The sequence below is a fragment of the Mobula birostris genome, chromosome 10 (genome assembly GCF_030028105.1).
Source record: "Mobula birostris isolate sMobBir1 chromosome 10, sMobBir1.hap1, whole genome shotgun sequence".
In the NCBI taxonomy this organism is placed as follows: domain Eukaryota; kingdom Metazoa; phylum Chordata; class Chondrichthyes; order Myliobatiformes; family Myliobatidae; genus Mobula; species Mobula birostris.
The window spans coordinates 71373844-71389680 of record NC_092379.1 but is presented as its reverse complement, the minus strand read 5'-3'; the positions used below and the strand labels follow the sequence as shown (position 1 = coordinate 71389680).

Here is a 15837-nt window from a genome sequence, read left to right as displayed (position 1 = left end):
GGGTAAATTTAATACAGGACTGGGAATGAGCACATGTATTAATTTCATCTTCTCTTCTTGTTTTACACAGGAGACTACACAGTAATGACCGTTTACTTTGATTTAAGCAGAAGAATGGGATATTTTGCCATACAAACCTACATTCCGTGTATACTAACTGTTGTACTATCATGGGTCTCATTTTGGATCAAGAGAGATTCTACTCCAGCCAGAACCACACTTGGTGAGATATCGACAAGGGAATCTGAATGATAGGGAATGATCAATATGGAGATGTGGGTAGCCATCTCACCTCCAGCCTGGTCGTGAGATTGACTATCAGCTCATCTCATTGGGCTGTGAAGATTTGGTGCATGTGCTTTTTATAGTAATAAGGAATGACAGTGACCTTGAGAGAGTATCATGTTAGAAATGCATTCCATGTTGTTGGGGCTCATTAGAAGTGATTGGTATCCTGGTTGAAGTGCAATTAGTCAGTAATCTGTCTCTGCCCTTGAGATTTGACATCATTGACTGGGCCAGTTTTGAGAAGGTGATGGTGGAGATGATCTTGAGCTGCTGCTAAACAGTGATTTCATTATGTGAGAAGGGTCAGAACTTTAACCCAGTGACAGTAAAAGGGCAGAGCTCTGTATCCATTCAGGAAAGCCTACGCATTGAGGGAAACCAACGACTCAGCTCTGGGACTGATGGCTTCCACAACATCTCCAGGTGCAGAGGCAGAATCTGCCAAGTTTGCAGATGAATTATGAATGATCACATACAAATGGGTGAATAACATTACTTCCCAGCACCAGACACGCTCATAAAGTAAATGTTTTGAACAGAATTCTGTGACACACTGAGTGAAGCGGGGATCTTGGTCAAATGCAGCAGCCCATTACATTGCTTCATGTCCACTATCCTCCAGTACCTTCTGGAGCTGAAATCCACAGAGGCTCAGGTGCTGCTCAATTCCCATCAATTGAAAATATTGATCAAATTCATGCTGCTTTGGCTTAAATACACTAACAGTCACACACACACTCATTGATGTTCAACTTAAGTAGAATCAAAATCAGTATCATGGCTCTGCTGGGCTGTGAGATGGTGAGACTGGTGCTTCCCGGTGTTCAGAGTGTTCCATTCCACTTGCACCTTTGCAGAAGGTGAAGCAGTCCTGCCTTGTACATTGAGACTCTACAGCATGCATCTTTGTACAGATAAGGACTAATGCCAGACAAGAACCATCTCACCAGCCACCACCATCGCAATGTTCCCCTACACTCAACACCTGGGCACTCACCGTTACCTGAAGCTCCGGTGGACCAAGCAAACATGGCATGGTGGCAAGGTCAGCTGGGAGTCTGGATATTCAGTTGCAAATGGGTAACTAGGGAAAAGTCAGGAATGTAATGGAATATCATTCAGTATCTGGGTAAGTTCAGCTGCAGCGGCCCTCAGTAGTATCCAGGGGAAAGTGGTCCATCAGTTGGCACCATTCTAAACATACTAAACATACTCTCCCTGTGATTACCACACAGTGGCTGCACTGTGCCTCATCTATGTAATACAGAGCAACCACTCATCCCAACAGCTCCCAAAGCCATAATCCGTCCAGTCTCAGATGGTGCTGGTGAAGCACAGTGATGACTTGCTGGCAGCAAACAAAACTACTAACTATGTTATTGATCACACATTTTCATGAAAACAATCACCGCGATCAATAACCTGTAACTTAAAAGGCATAAGATTTATACGATCTGAAGAGAAACCAGCCCTTTTGGAATTGAGTTTTTGAATTGCTGGTACGACCTGGTATTTTTGCAGTGTGAACTAAAATCTCGAAGGCCCACCGTGGTGTGTACAGGCCAAATTGAGGTGGTTGGGCCCGGGGCTGAGAGCGAGGAACGAGCTAATGTAGGGCCGATGCTGGAGGGGATTCGAAGTGGCAGAGTCGAGGCAGCAGGGCCCAGACCCAGGAGCGAGGAAGAACTGGGTATTTGATTTAAGCAACGGGTCAGATTGGAAAGGTCAGAAATGGACTGAATCGGGGCGCCAGGTCCTGGGGCTGAAAGAGTATCGAAGCAGCAGGGCCCAGGTCTGGGAGCGAAGAGTTACCCGCTGTTTGGTCAATTTAAGCATTGGGCCGGATTGAAAAGGTCAGGGTGTCGGAGCTGGGTGTGAAGGCTGGGCCAGTGTTCAGTTCACTGCTCAACGAGGTTTACTCATCTCTATACTGAACTGAGACTGTGGCCTGAAACTAATAGGCTCCTGGACCAGCTGTGTCTGGCTTTGTCTGAATTTCAGTTCTGAATGTTATTTGCCTACTTTTACACGAATTGTTTTTTTTTTCTGCACGGGGGTGTTTGTTGGTCTTTTTTAATGGGTTCTGTTGGGTTTCTTTGTTTTGTGGCTGCCTGTAAGGAGACGAATCTCAAGGTTGTAAATAGTATACATACCTTGAACTTTGAACCAGGAAGGGCAATGTGCCTCACTAGTGCTGGCATGGAGATATATCGCTGTACTAGATTTAAATACTGGACATCTTGATGAACGGCAACACCAGGAAGGTTTTTTTTAAAGTGCCCTTTTTTTGTCACTGGGTCTAGCTTCTGGAACTCGCTCTGCAATTGCACCGTGGGAGCAGCTTCACCAGGTCTACAGTGGTTCCAGATAGTGCCTCTCCTCACGTTAGGGACTGATAGTAAGTGCTGGTCTTGCCAGTGACACCCAGATCGTGAAAATTAATGATAAACAAACAACAGCAAGTATGCTCTAAAGCTCTGCAGGAAGTAGCTGCTGTGCTATATAGAAAGGGTCCCTGTTCACAAAACATTACAGAAGTTACACTGGGAACCAGAAGCCTTTCTTACGAACTGTACTTGAATTGTGATTTCTCAAGCTTCAGGATAAGGAATAGTAATCTGTCAGTGTTCCATCCAGGATGTCCAACTGGGACTGTGATCTAAGATACTTTTCAAGCTCAGCACAAACCCACTAACAGCACCAGCTGGGAATCGGGATGGGTTCTTCCCGTTCTCTGTCATTGTCTATTAACACTGGATAAACTGGAAGTGCAGTGTGTGTGCCCTTCTCTCTAAGCTTGTCTTTGCTTTGTATTTTTTGCAGGGATCACCACCGTACTGACCATGACAACACTCAGCACCATCTCACGGAAAGCCTTGCCCAAAGTCTCCTACATCACCGCCATGGACCTCTTCGTCTCTGTTTGCTTCATCTTCGTCTTCGCTGCGCTCATGGAGTATGCCACCCTCAACTACCTAGTAGGGACCAAGAGACTCAACCCCATAAAACGCAAACTCAAACCTGTACGTTTCTAATGACACGTCCTTCTCTTTTCTCACCCATCTCCAGCTAATTGTTGATCTTGCCCAATATCTGTGGGAAAGTGGGTTGGTAGATTTATGTTTGATTTATGGTAGATTTATGTTTACCAAGTTGATTCCAAAGATGAGGGGGTTGAACTATGAGGAGGGAGTGAGTCACCTGGGACTGTACTCACTGGAATTCAGAAGAATGACAGGAGATCTATAGAAACATGTAAAATTATGAAAGGGATAGATAAGATAGAGGTAGGAAAGTTGGTTCCACTGGTAGGTGAGACTAGAACTAGAGGACATAGCCTCAAGATTGGGGAGAGTAGATTTAGGACAGAGACGAGGAGGAATTGCTTTTCCCAGAGGGTGGTGTATTTGTGGAATTCTCTGCCCAATGAAGCTGTGGAAGCTACCTCAGTAAATATATTTAAAATAAAGTTGGATAGATTTTTCATAGTAGGGGAATTAAGGGTTATGGGGGAAAAGGGAGGTAGGTGGAGATGAGTCCATGGCCAGATCAGCCATGATCTTATTGAATGGCAGAGTAGGCACAACGGGACAGATGGCCGACTCCTGCTCCTACTTCTGATGTTCGTATGAAGGACATAAACCAGTTGCGGTGGTCTGGTGGTCAGAGTGGTTGGGTCTGGAACATTTGGTGATGTGACCGCCAATTTCACATGGAGACATGTGGACAACCTCAATGTCCTTTGCTCATTCTGAGTCTGATAATGGAATATGTGAATAAACTTTATAACTGCAGACATGATCTACAATCCAATTGCACCATGTTAATGAAGCACCCAGTATCTCTAAAAGCTTTGGATGGAGTTACAAAGTAAATATTGATTAGGGATGGCAGGGGAGAACAGGGTATGCTGGGGCTTTGGTGAGCCCTGAGGCTGTCCTTGATTGTCACTCCCATGAATAGGTTCACTGCTTTGGCCCTTCTGTTGTGAGCTGGAGGCATGACGTGAGGGATAGCCGTTGTTTGCAGGCACAGATTCCAGATGAGAAGAGTGTTTCCCGCCGCTGAGAAGGACTGCTTGAGGAGGGCAATCCCGCAAGAAACCATCGCCCCACGAGGAGAAGGAGAGAAGCATCAGGGTGCATGGTTCCCCTAGCTGGCTCTGGAAGATCTAGGGCTGAGATGAGAAGTGTCTGCACCCAGGATGTTGGTGAATCTCTACTGCAGACGGCTGTGGAGGCTGAGACACTGAATATGTTCAAGAAGAAGAAGGAGATGGGCCATGCAGTAGGGGCAAAGAAGAATCTGATATGAACAGAGTGAAGAATTCACGAGAGCATGTACTTTATAGACAATTCCTTGTGATCTCAGGACTGCTACACATGCCATGCGGAATCATTGGGCTCTCTTGGAGGGAAGATGGAACTCACAGAAGGGACGGTTTGCACCTGAACGGGGGGGGGGGGGGGCGGGTGCTAATACCCCAGCAGGAAGATTTCCGTGTACCACACGGGGGTGGGGGAGGGAGTTTAAACTAGAGTTGCAGGGTGTTGGGAAGCAGAGTGCCGGAATAGGTAGTGAAGGGATTACGGAGGTAGATGTTGTGGAATGGAACAGGCTGTTTCCTGGTGAAAGTGTACTTGGTAAGTGGGAGACCTTCAAAAATTAAATTTTGGAATACTAGGCTACTCGGTGCCTGTCAGAATAAAAGGTAAAAATAACAGATTTAGTGAACCTTGGTTTTAAAGAGATATTAAGGTACTGGTTAAGAAAAAAAAGGAGGTGCATAGGAATAGGCAGGTAGGAACAAATGAGTTACTTATGGAGTATAAGAATGCAACATCAGGAGGTCCAAAAGAAAGCACGAGGTTGAGCTAGCAGACAAAACGAAGTGAACTGAGGGATTCCACAGACACGTTAAAAGCAATGGGATTGCAAAGACCAAATTTGGTCCTCTGGAAGATCAGAATGGTAATCTATGCATGGAGCAAAATAAGATGGGGAAGATCTTAAACTGATTTTTTCCATCTTTATTTATTCAGGAGACAGACTCAGAGTCTATAAAAGTGAGGCAAAGCAGCATCGACTTACGGACCCTATACAGATTACAGAGGAGAAGAAGTTTTCTGTCGAGGCAAGTTAGGGTGGATAAACCCCCAGGGTCTGACAAGGTATTCCCTCGGACTCTGAGGGAGACGTGCAGAAATTGCAGGGTGCAAACAAATATTTAAATCATTCTTTCTGACAGGTGAAGTACCAGAGGATTGGAGGATAATTAATGTTGTTTCGCTGTTTATGAAAGGCTCTAAAAATAAACCAAAAATTATAGACCAGTGAGCTTGACATCAGCAGTGGGAAAGTTATTGGAAGGTACTCTAAGGGACCAGATATATGAATATTTGGATAGACAGGGACTGATTAGGGATAGTCAGCTTGGCTTCATGTGTGGTAGATCATTTCTAACCACTCATATAATTTTTAGAGGAAGATACCAGGAAAGTTGAGGAAAGCAAGACCATGGATGTTGTCTACCTGGATTGTAGCAATGCATTTGACAACATCCCACATGGGAGGCTGGCCAAGAAGGTTCAGTTCCTTGGCATTCAGGATGAGGAGGTAAATTGGATTAGACCTTGACTTTGTGAAAGAACCCAGAGATTGGAAGTATAAGGCTGCCTCTCTGACTGGAGGCCTGTGACTAGTGGTGTGCTACAGAGATCAGTGCTAGGACTCTAGTTGTTTTTCATCTATATCAATGATCTGGATGATAATGTGGTTAACTGGATCAGCAAATTTGTGGATGACACCAAGATTGGGGTGTAGTGGACAGTGAGGAATACTATCAGAGCTTGCAGCGAGATCTGGACCAGCTGGAAAAATGGGCAGAAAAATGCCAGATAGAATTTAATGCAGACAAGTGCGAGGTGTAGCACTTTGGTAGGACCAACCAGAGTAGATCTTACACAGTGAACGATAGGGCACTGAGGAGTGCGGTAGAACAAAGGGATCTGGGAATACAGGTCCATATCATTGGAAGTAACACCACAGACAGGGTCATAAAGAAAGCTTTTGGCACATTGGCCTTCATAAATCAAAGTATTGAGTACAGGAGATGAGATGTTATGTTGAATTTATATAAGATGCTAGTGAGGCCTAATTTGAAGTATTGTGACTGTTTTGGTGACCGACCTACAGGAAAGAAATAAATAAGGTTTAGAGTAAATTTACAAGGATGTGGCCGGAACTGGAGCACCTGAGTTATGAGGAAGACTGAATAGGTTAGGACTTTATTCCTTGGAACTTAGAAGATTGAGGGTAGATTTGAGGGGTGATTTGTGAGAGGTATAGATAGGGTAAATGTAAGCAGGTTTTTTTCCACTGCAGTTGGGTGGGACTACAACTAGAGGTCATGGCTTAATGGCGAAAGGTGAAAAGTTTAACGGGAATCTTCTTCATTTAGAGGATTATGAGAGTGTGGAACTGTTATGATCCTCTCACTCTCACACTTTTCTATGGCTCTCTGACAAGGATGAGTGTTTCAGAGGGGGGCTAGGATGGTAGATTTGAAGGGGTGAATAAAGAGCCATAAGCAATAACATGGGGCTGGAGAGGCAGGTGGGCCACAGGCAAGTCTGAGCTGGGTGTTGCTGCAGGGAGAGGAGAGGAAGCGTGACAAGATAGCTCGTTAGGCTGTTGTTAAGACCAGGTCTTAGCATAAAGTGCATGAGGTGTTCATGGCTCCTGAATTCATCTTCCTCCTCTCCACTACTACACTGTTGTCAATACTGAAATGACGTGCCCTGCGATTAGTGGGCCTTAGGGTGGAGGTGAACTGGGCTCGCTTGTTCTGTGCCTTAGGCAGGATGCTGGTGTCTGCAGGCCCACAGATCACGACCAGGCTCTGGGGTAGAAACCCGAGCCCTTGGACATGATGTGCGGATGTTGGGGAAAAGGCTGGCTCCGACTCCAAGATGTTAGTACCCAAGGACTGCAAGGAATCCTGAGCTGCCCAGTCCAAGCCCTGCTCCATGCAAAGCAAAGTAACAGTGAGGAGGACCAGAGGCAAGTCTCCCCTCAGTTAGAATGCCTGACAACTGGTCCACCAGCTTCCCAATGTGTGCACAAGAAACAGATTTCCTAAATGTAGCAGCAGATGGAAGGGAAACTGGGAGGGGTGGGACGAGTGTGTGTGTGTGTGTGTGTGTGTGTGTGTGAGTGTGTGTAAGGAGCAGTGATGGTGGATCCAGGGCTGAAGGTCCTGATATGTGAGGTTGTGGAAGAAGCAGAGATTCAGGGCAGTTCCATGGTTATCAACGGAACTCAGCTTCAGATCATACCAGCAACTCCTGTTCCCTGAGACTCCTACCAAGAAATTAAAACCCTGCAGGCTGCAGCAGGAGATGCTGGAACCCTAGATGCCTGCACGAGGGAGAATCACTTGTCGCTGAGAAAACCTCAGTGAAGGACTGTCATCCTAACATACTGCAAGGGGTTGGTGCAGTGATCTGAAAATTGGGAGTGAGGGAAAGAGGCAGGTGAAGATGAAGAGGAGTGAGGGAAAAGGTGTGGGAGAGAGACAGAGCACATGCAGGGAGATAGGAGCATGGGGATGGGGGGTGAGAGAGAGACAGAGCACATGCAGGGAGATAGGAGCATGGGGATGGGGGAGTGGGAGACAGACAGAGCACGTGCAGGGAAATAGGAGCATGGGGATGGGGGGTGGGAGAGAGACAGAGGACGTGCAGGGAGATGGGAGCATGGGGATGGGATGTGAGAGAGAGAGAGAGGACGTGCAGGGAGATAGGAGCATGGGGATGGGGGGTGGGAGAGAGGACGTGCAGGGAGATAGGAGCATGGGGATGGGGGGTGAGAGAGAGATGGAGGCCCTGCAGACAGGTGGCTGAGAGATAGGGACTCTGGGGAGAGGGGTGGGGCAGATGGAGAGTTTATGGTGAGATGGCATGGAGATAGGGAGAACGGGGTGTGGTGTGGGAGAGAGATGGAGTGTGTGGAGAGACATGGCAGAAGGATAGGGAGTATTGAAAAGGGTGTGGGAGAGAGGTGCACAGTGTGCAGAGAGTTGGCAAGTATGGGGAGAGAGGGGTGGCAGAGGGATAGTAAAGATTGGGAGGGTGTGGAAGAGAGAGTATACAGAGGGGTGAGAGAGGGACAGGAAGTATTGGGAGTGGTGGGGGGGGCAAGATGGACAGTGTACATAGAGAGGTGGCAGTGAGATGAGGAGGGCCATGGGAGGGAGATGGAGACTACAGACAGGTGGCATAGCAATAGGGAGCATTGAGAGGGTGTGGGAGAGATGGACAGCGTACAGAGAGGTGGCAGAGATAGGGATTATGGGGAGGGGTGTGAGTGATGGAGAGGTGGGCAAGCAATAGGGACCATGTAGAGGGATGTGAGAGAGAAGGAAAGTGTGTGGGGAGGTGGCCAAGAGATAGGGGACATTGGGAGGGTGTGGGATAGAAAGGAAGAGCGTACAGGGACTTGACAGAGAGATAGAAAGAATGGGGCATGTGAGTGGAGAGGTGACAGGGAGAGAGAGTGCGCGGGGCAGTGTGTGGTTGAGATATGGAAAGTGTACCAGAGAGATAGGGAGTATGGTGAATAGTGGGAGAGGGAGGTGGAGAGAGCTCAGAGTGACAGATAAATAATCATAACTGACTATGTAACCTCTTCAGTTTTAACTTCCCTCACACTGAATAGCAGTGATCTAATTATAGAGAAAAGGCACACAAGGTTAGAGGGGAAAATCCAGCAAGGCCTTACCAGATTCCTAGCAGTCAAAGTGCAGGCAGAGGGTTCAGAAAACCCACAGTTAAACTCAAAATCTGGAAAGAAATTTTTAAATGAAGTTCCAGAAACTAGAGATTCCTACAAACAACAATTCCTAGACCAAGCAAAGAAACAAGGGACAAGGGACTTTCTGGGACTACAAACAAGGCACAGGTGATAACAGTGAGCTAATAATTAGTCTAATAGGCAGGTGAGCAGGAGGGGGTTGGCCTGGTCACCCCGTTCCCCCCACCCCCCCGGTGGCTAGTTCAAGGTGTGACAGAGAGTATGGAGAGGGCTGAGGTACGAGATGGAGAATGTGCAGAGGGATAGGGAGTATGGGGAGGTGTGTTCAGAGAGGTGGAGGGAGCGTGAAGAGATTACAGGGAGATAGGAAGTATGGGAAGGTTGTGGGAGAGATGGAGGGTGTTCGAAGAGGTGACAGAGAGACAGGGAATATGGGGGTTGTAGGAGAGTTGGAGAGTGCTTGGAGATGTGACAGAGAGGGAGTATGGGTGGGAGGTGGAGGTTGTTGGGGAGAGGTGATGGAGAGAGGGAGTATGGGGGTTGTAGGAGAGTTGGAGAGTGCTTGGAGATGTGACAGAGAGGGAGTATGGGTGGGAGGTGGAGGTTGTTGGGGAGAGGTGACGGAGAGAGGGAGTATGGGGGCTGTGGGAGAGATGGACAGTGCTTGGAGATGTGACAGAGAGGGAGTATGGGGGGGAGGTGGAGGGTGTTGGGGAGAGGTGACGGAGAGAGGGAGTATGGGGGCTGTGGGAGAGATGGAGAGTGCTTGATGTGACAGAGAGGGAGTATGGGGGGGAGGTAGAGGGTGTTGGGGAGAGGTGACGGAGAGAGGGAGTATGGGGGCTGTGGAAGAGATGGACAGTGCTTGGAGATGTGACAGAGAGGGAGTATGGGGGGGGAGGTGGAGGGTGTTGGGGAGAGGTGACAGAGAGAGGGAGTATGGGGGTTGTGGGAGAGTTGGAGAGTGCTTGGAGATGTGACAGAGAGGGAGTATGGGGGGAGATGGAGGGTGTTGGGGAGAGGTGACAGGGAGATAGGGAGTTTGGAAAGGTTGTGGGAGAGGTGACAGGGAGAGAGGGGGTATGAAGAGTGGTGGTGGAGAGATGGAGGGTGTTCGGAGAGGTGACAGGGAAATATGGAGTATGGGAAGGGTTGTGGGAGAGAGATGGAGGGTGCTCGGAGAGGTGACAGGGAGATAATGAGTATAGGTGTGACGCTTTGTAATTCCAAAGCATGAAACTAATTGAAAGGAAAGACGGAGCCGGTAATGCCTGTCTTTGTTTTCTCATTACTTTAAGCAAGGCATGCATAGTCACCTTGACAAGGTGTGGTGTCAATTTTACCTATGCTATTCACATACTTTTACATATAAGCCATAATGCATTATTTAAACAAAGAACACTTAATAAGACATTATGTTTACAATTTTACTATGAGCTTCAATTCCATATAAAATACATTTCAACTCAGATATGCAACATATTGATCTCTAATCATCTATGCACACACTGTATGCACGTGGCCAAGTGGTTAAGGCATTTGAGCCTCAACTGTGGCAGTGTGTTTGTGTCCTTGAGCAAGGCACTTAACCACACATTGCTCTAGTGTCTGTGTGAGGAGTGGAGCCCCACACAGACTTCCAATCTGCACCTTGTAAGGCATGAAAATGCCCGACACAGGCCTCTCATGGTCTGAGTTGACGTTCCGTCCCCTATGCCATATAATACAACTACTATACAGACATCCACAGCATGGTCAATTTTAAATTGTCCCATTCAGGCCTAAATGTTTAATTGCTCCAATGGCTTTCTTATTGTCTTTGCTGATTGGGAGGGGCGGGGGTGGTGGTGGTCACTCTGCTTGTCAGGTAAAACTTTTGGCTGTGAAACAATCTGAGGTTCTGGGGCCCCCTCTGTGGTATTTGGAGGAACTGACTCCGGGATTGTAGGAAGCTTTTCTGTCAGCTTTGGCTACCTTTCTTCTCTCACAATCGTCTCTGCTCTCCTCAACTGATCAATGCGTCATCTTCAGATCATATCAGATGTAATCTCCCCTGTGTAGGACAGTTGTCCACTCCCTTCCTTAATCTCTTTGCGTACCGACTTTTGATCATCTTTGTAGTCCCTCACCAGGACAGTCTGTCCAGGAATGCAACATTGAACCTCCTTGTTTAAGGAGCCCTCAGTTTGTCTCAGCTGCTTGTCCTGCATACTCCTTCTGAGATTGGTTTTGAGGAGATGCAAGCGTGAACACAAGAGACGACCCAGGAACAGCACAACTGGCGGGTTTTAGCTGGAGTGTGCTCAGTTTCGATGTGCAAGGAGGAGATCAGTGAGCTTCTGATTCAGTGTCAGTGTAGTGTGCTCTGCTGACACTGTTCCCAGTACATTCCTTAGACTCTGGACAAACCTTTCTGCCAAGTCATTTGTAGCTGGGTAGTACCATGCAGATGTAATATCTCTTGTTACATTCATTTTTCAGGAAGGACTGAAGGTGTTCCACAACAAACTCTACTCCATTGTCACTGACTAAGTGTTCTGGAACACCAGTCCTTAAGAAGAGGCTTCTCAGCACATCAGTAGTGTGCAAGGTTGTAGTGGAGGCTATTACACTAGCATTGCCCATGGGCTCCACTGAACCTTGGAAAAATTTAATTCAACTTCAGTGAGATCTAGTTGACTGGCAACTTTACCAGTAGTCATTGAGCTGGATGGACTTTGTAAAACTTGGGTGTGGCATTTTCATTTAATGCTATTTTACCCTTGATATGTTTGATTTTTTCCATCGCCATCCTTGAACTCTGCTGAGGCATCATCCAGTACCTTTCTTAATTTGCTCTCAGTTGATTCTATTGCAGAGGATATGGCTTGCAGATGATGGATGGATGTCCAGTCAAGCTGTTGTCTCAGCCTCTCATGACCCCACAATACTGACCACAACAAGCCCAATGTGACTTGTTGGTTGTTGTATTTCACCTTTACGAATGTCTTCGCACAGGAGGTATCATGTCTCTAGTTTAACTTCTTAGATGGATATCAGGTTTCCATTCAATGTCTTTGAAATGCTGCTCAAGCTCTTTTTTTAAATGACTGAAATAGCCGAGCCAGGGTCCAATTCTGTTTTAAATTAATTTACCATTCTCTTCTGATGTAAGCCATATTGCTTGTCTCTTGTTAGCTTTCACATTGTAGATCTCAAGGCTAATCAGTCCTGTGTCACTCTCAGCATTGCCAGATTTTTCATCAACAGCATGCAGATTAGTGATCATTTTCGAAACTGCAGCTTGACCTTGTATCTTTTTCTCTTCTCTATGTAGTCCATTTATTTTTGTCTGCCCGACATGCTCTTTATATGTGTCCTAATTAGTAGCATTTTCTGCAAGTTTAAACCTGCATTAGGCTAGTGTATGCCACAATGGTACTGTAAGTTGTGCTTCTGTTAGGAGCCATTTTTGAATGTTTTCTTGTAAAATTCCTTAAACTAAATGATCTCTCAGTGCTCATTAAGCCCGTTACTGAACTGACAATGCTTGGACAATTTCTACAATTCAGCCATGTATGCTGAAATGGATTCCCCTTCCTTCTAATTCCACTTATGAAATGTAAATTGTTCTACAATCAACAATGGTTTAATTTCTAAATGTTCCTGCATTATTTTCATATCATTAAAATTCACCTTAGCTGCTTTGGTTGGAGCAGTCAAACTTCTAAGCAAATTGTATGCCTTTAAACCAAATGAACTCAGCAAAACTGGCACTCGTTTCTCATTAACTATTTCATTTGCTTCAAAGTACTGCCCAATTTATTCAGTATATATGAGCCAGTTATTTCTTGTGGAATTGAACACATCTATCTTTCTGGTGTAGCCAACCATTTCTGCTTTATTTTGATTTATGATTATTATCACCTAGTGCTCACTGGTTATGAACCAATGTATTCAACCGTTTTCTACCTTTTTTAACTCATCTGATTCTGGTCCTTCCCAAAGAAGCAGTTGCTGCGCTATTTTTTTACTTGAACATTTCTTGATGAGCTTTTATTAACTTGTATGTCTTAGTTCACTTCTCATCTTGAGTTTGTTTTTAAAACTTACTTGTCGCCACTGTTACATCTTGTAACTTCAAAACTTAAAACTAATTGAAAGGAGACACAAAGTCAAGAATGCATATTTTAATTTTGCTTTTCCTTCAAGCGAGGTCAGAATCAGAATCAGGTTTATTATCACCGGCATGTGACGTGAAATTTGTTAACTTAGCAGCAGCAGTTCAATGCAATACATAATCCAGCTAGCAGAGAAAGAAAAATAAATAATAAATGAAATAAAACATAATAATAATAAATAAGCAAGTAAATCAATTACAGATATTGAATAGATTATTTAAAAATGTGCAAAAACAGAAATACTGTATATTAAAAAAAGTGAGATAGTGTCCAAAACTTCAAAGTCCATTCAGGAATTGGATGGCAGAGGGGAAGAAGCTGTTCCTGAATCGCTGAGTGTCTGCCTTCAGGCTTCTGTATCTCCTACCTGAGGGTAACAGTGAGAAAAGGGCATGCCCTGGGTGCTGGAGGTCCTTAATAATGGACACTGCCTTTCTGAAATGCGTACATATGAGGTGGTGGCATGACGACATAGATAGATAGATAGATAGATACCCAATTTCCCTCGGGAGCAATAATGTATGTCTATCTATCTATCTATCTATCTGAAGTGCTTACATATGAGGTGGTGGCATGACGACATATGACATTCACGTACTTTTACATTATTTAAATGAACAAGAATGCTTAATCAAACAACATATTTATAATATTACTCAAATATTGCTGATGTCTTAAATACACAACAGGGAGGGTGTGGGAGAGATGGAAAGTGAGTGTAACGATGGGAAGGAGTGGAAGTTTGAATTGCATGCTCAAGATAGCCATTACAAACAGAATGTGGATGTTTTGAAAAATGGCCATTTCTCTTGGACTTGCCAATGTAAAATAGGACAGGTCCAGACAAATGAAAAGAATTGGAGATATTTGATTGGGAATGGAAGAGGCAGAGAGTGGAGGGAGCAGTGGGTAGGCACAGAGATATGTTGGCATTGCTGGGGAGAGGTGAAGACGAGTGGAGCGGTGTGGGAGGGTCAGGAGTAGGTGGGTTTGGGGGAGGAGGCTTAAGCTCTGGAACAGTGAGGCAGGTGTAGGGATGGTGGGGTGCAGGGAGGCAATGTGAGTACTGGGCTGGTGTTGGGAATAGCAGGGAGGTGTGGGAGGGGCAGGAGTAGGTGTGGGGAGGAGGCTTAAGGAAGCTCCAGAGCAGTGAGGCAAGTGTAGGGATGGTGCGGGTGCAGAGAGGCATGTGTGTATTGGGCTGGTGGTCGAGGGTCAGGGAGACGGGAGGAGTGTTTGTAAGTGAGAGGGTCAAGGAGGTGTAGGGGTGGGGGTAGATGTTGGGAATGGCAGAGAAGGTCAGGCAGCTGTTGAGGTAGGAGTAGGTGTTGGGAATGACAGAGGGTCAGAGAGCTGTTGAGGCAGGAGTAGACGTTGGGACTGACAGAAGGTCCGGGAGATGTGGAGGCAGAGTAGGTGTTGGGAATAACAGAGAAGGTCAGGGAGCTGTTGAAGCAGGAGTAGACGTTGGGACTGACAGAAGGTCAGGGAGATGTGGAGGCAGAGTAGGTGTTGGGAATGACAGAAGGTCAGGGAGATGTAGAGACAGAGTAGGTGTTGGGAATGACAGAGGAGGTCAGGGAGTAGATGTTGGGAAAGACAGAGAAGGTCAGGGAGCTGTTGAGGTAGGAGTAGGTGTTGGGAATGGCAGAGAAGGTCAGGGAGATGTGGAGGCAGAGTAGGTGTTGGGAATGACAGAAGGTCAGGGAGATGTGGAGACAGAGTAGGTGTTGGGAATGACAGAGGAGGTCAGGGAGTAGATGTTGGGAAAGACAGAGAAGGTCAGGGAGCTGTTGAGGTAGGAGTAGGTGTTGGGAATGGCAGAGAAGGTCAGGGAGATGTGGAGGCAGAGTAGGTGTTGGGGATGACAGAGGGTCAGGCAGATGTGGAGGGGTAGGGAGGGTTAAGGATGTGCAGGAGGAGAAAGGGTAGGTTACGGGAATGGTGAAGAGGGTCAGGGAGGTGTATCACGTACAGCAGGAGTGTGGCTATTTTGCCCACAATACCATAGTAGGTGACACCACAAATGCCTTCCCAAGTTGATCAGCGATGTTTCTCCGCAGGAATCCTGCCCACCGGGGACAGACCCTTGCTTCACCACCATCACTGTCAACAACCTGGGCCAGTGGCCGGAGCCTGAGGAAGACCTGGCGGAGGACTGCCTGGAGGGGAAGGACTGCCGTTCCTTTTTCTGCTGCATCGAGGACTGTCAGACGGGCACCTGGCGCCGGGGACACGTCCGGATCCACATCTCCCGGCTGGACGCCTACTCTCGCGTTTTCTTTCCCACTGCTTTCCTCCTCTTTAACCTCGTCTACTGGATCGCTTACCTCTACCTGTGACCTTGTCTCTCCCTCCCACACCACCTTAATTCTGCAATAAAACTTCTTCCCTGTCTTCTCTCCTGACAGATTATTGGATTGGGGCTTAAGAGCAGGTGGTGTAGGCAGGTGGGCCAAGTTAAATAGGGAGGGCCAACAGCTCGAAGATTGGGCTAATAATTGGGCTCTTACTGTGGGCTCTATGGTGGTGTTCTGCTTGGCAGCGGCAAGTCCACCTACCCTGGACTAAGTGA

General features: G+C 46.5%; 1 protein-coding gene across 1 annotated transcript in view; it reads left to right on the top strand.

The window, feature by feature from the left end:
- The window catches only part of LOC140203704 (gamma-aminobutyric acid receptor subunit gamma-4-like), a gene marked incomplete at its 5' end in the record, with an annotated part of 232842 nt that extends 217238 nt beyond the window's left edge, over positions 1-15604 (top strand). The window contains 3 exons of the mRNA XM_072269746.1: positions 71-223; positions 3112-3311; positions 15326-15604. Of these exons, the coding sequence (XP_072125847.1) occupies positions 71-223; positions 3112-3311; positions 15326-15604 (632 nt within the window). The remainder of the gene's footprint in view (positions 1-70; positions 224-3111; positions 3312-15325) is intronic.
- Between the last annotated feature and the right edge of the window lie 233 nt (positions 15605-15837).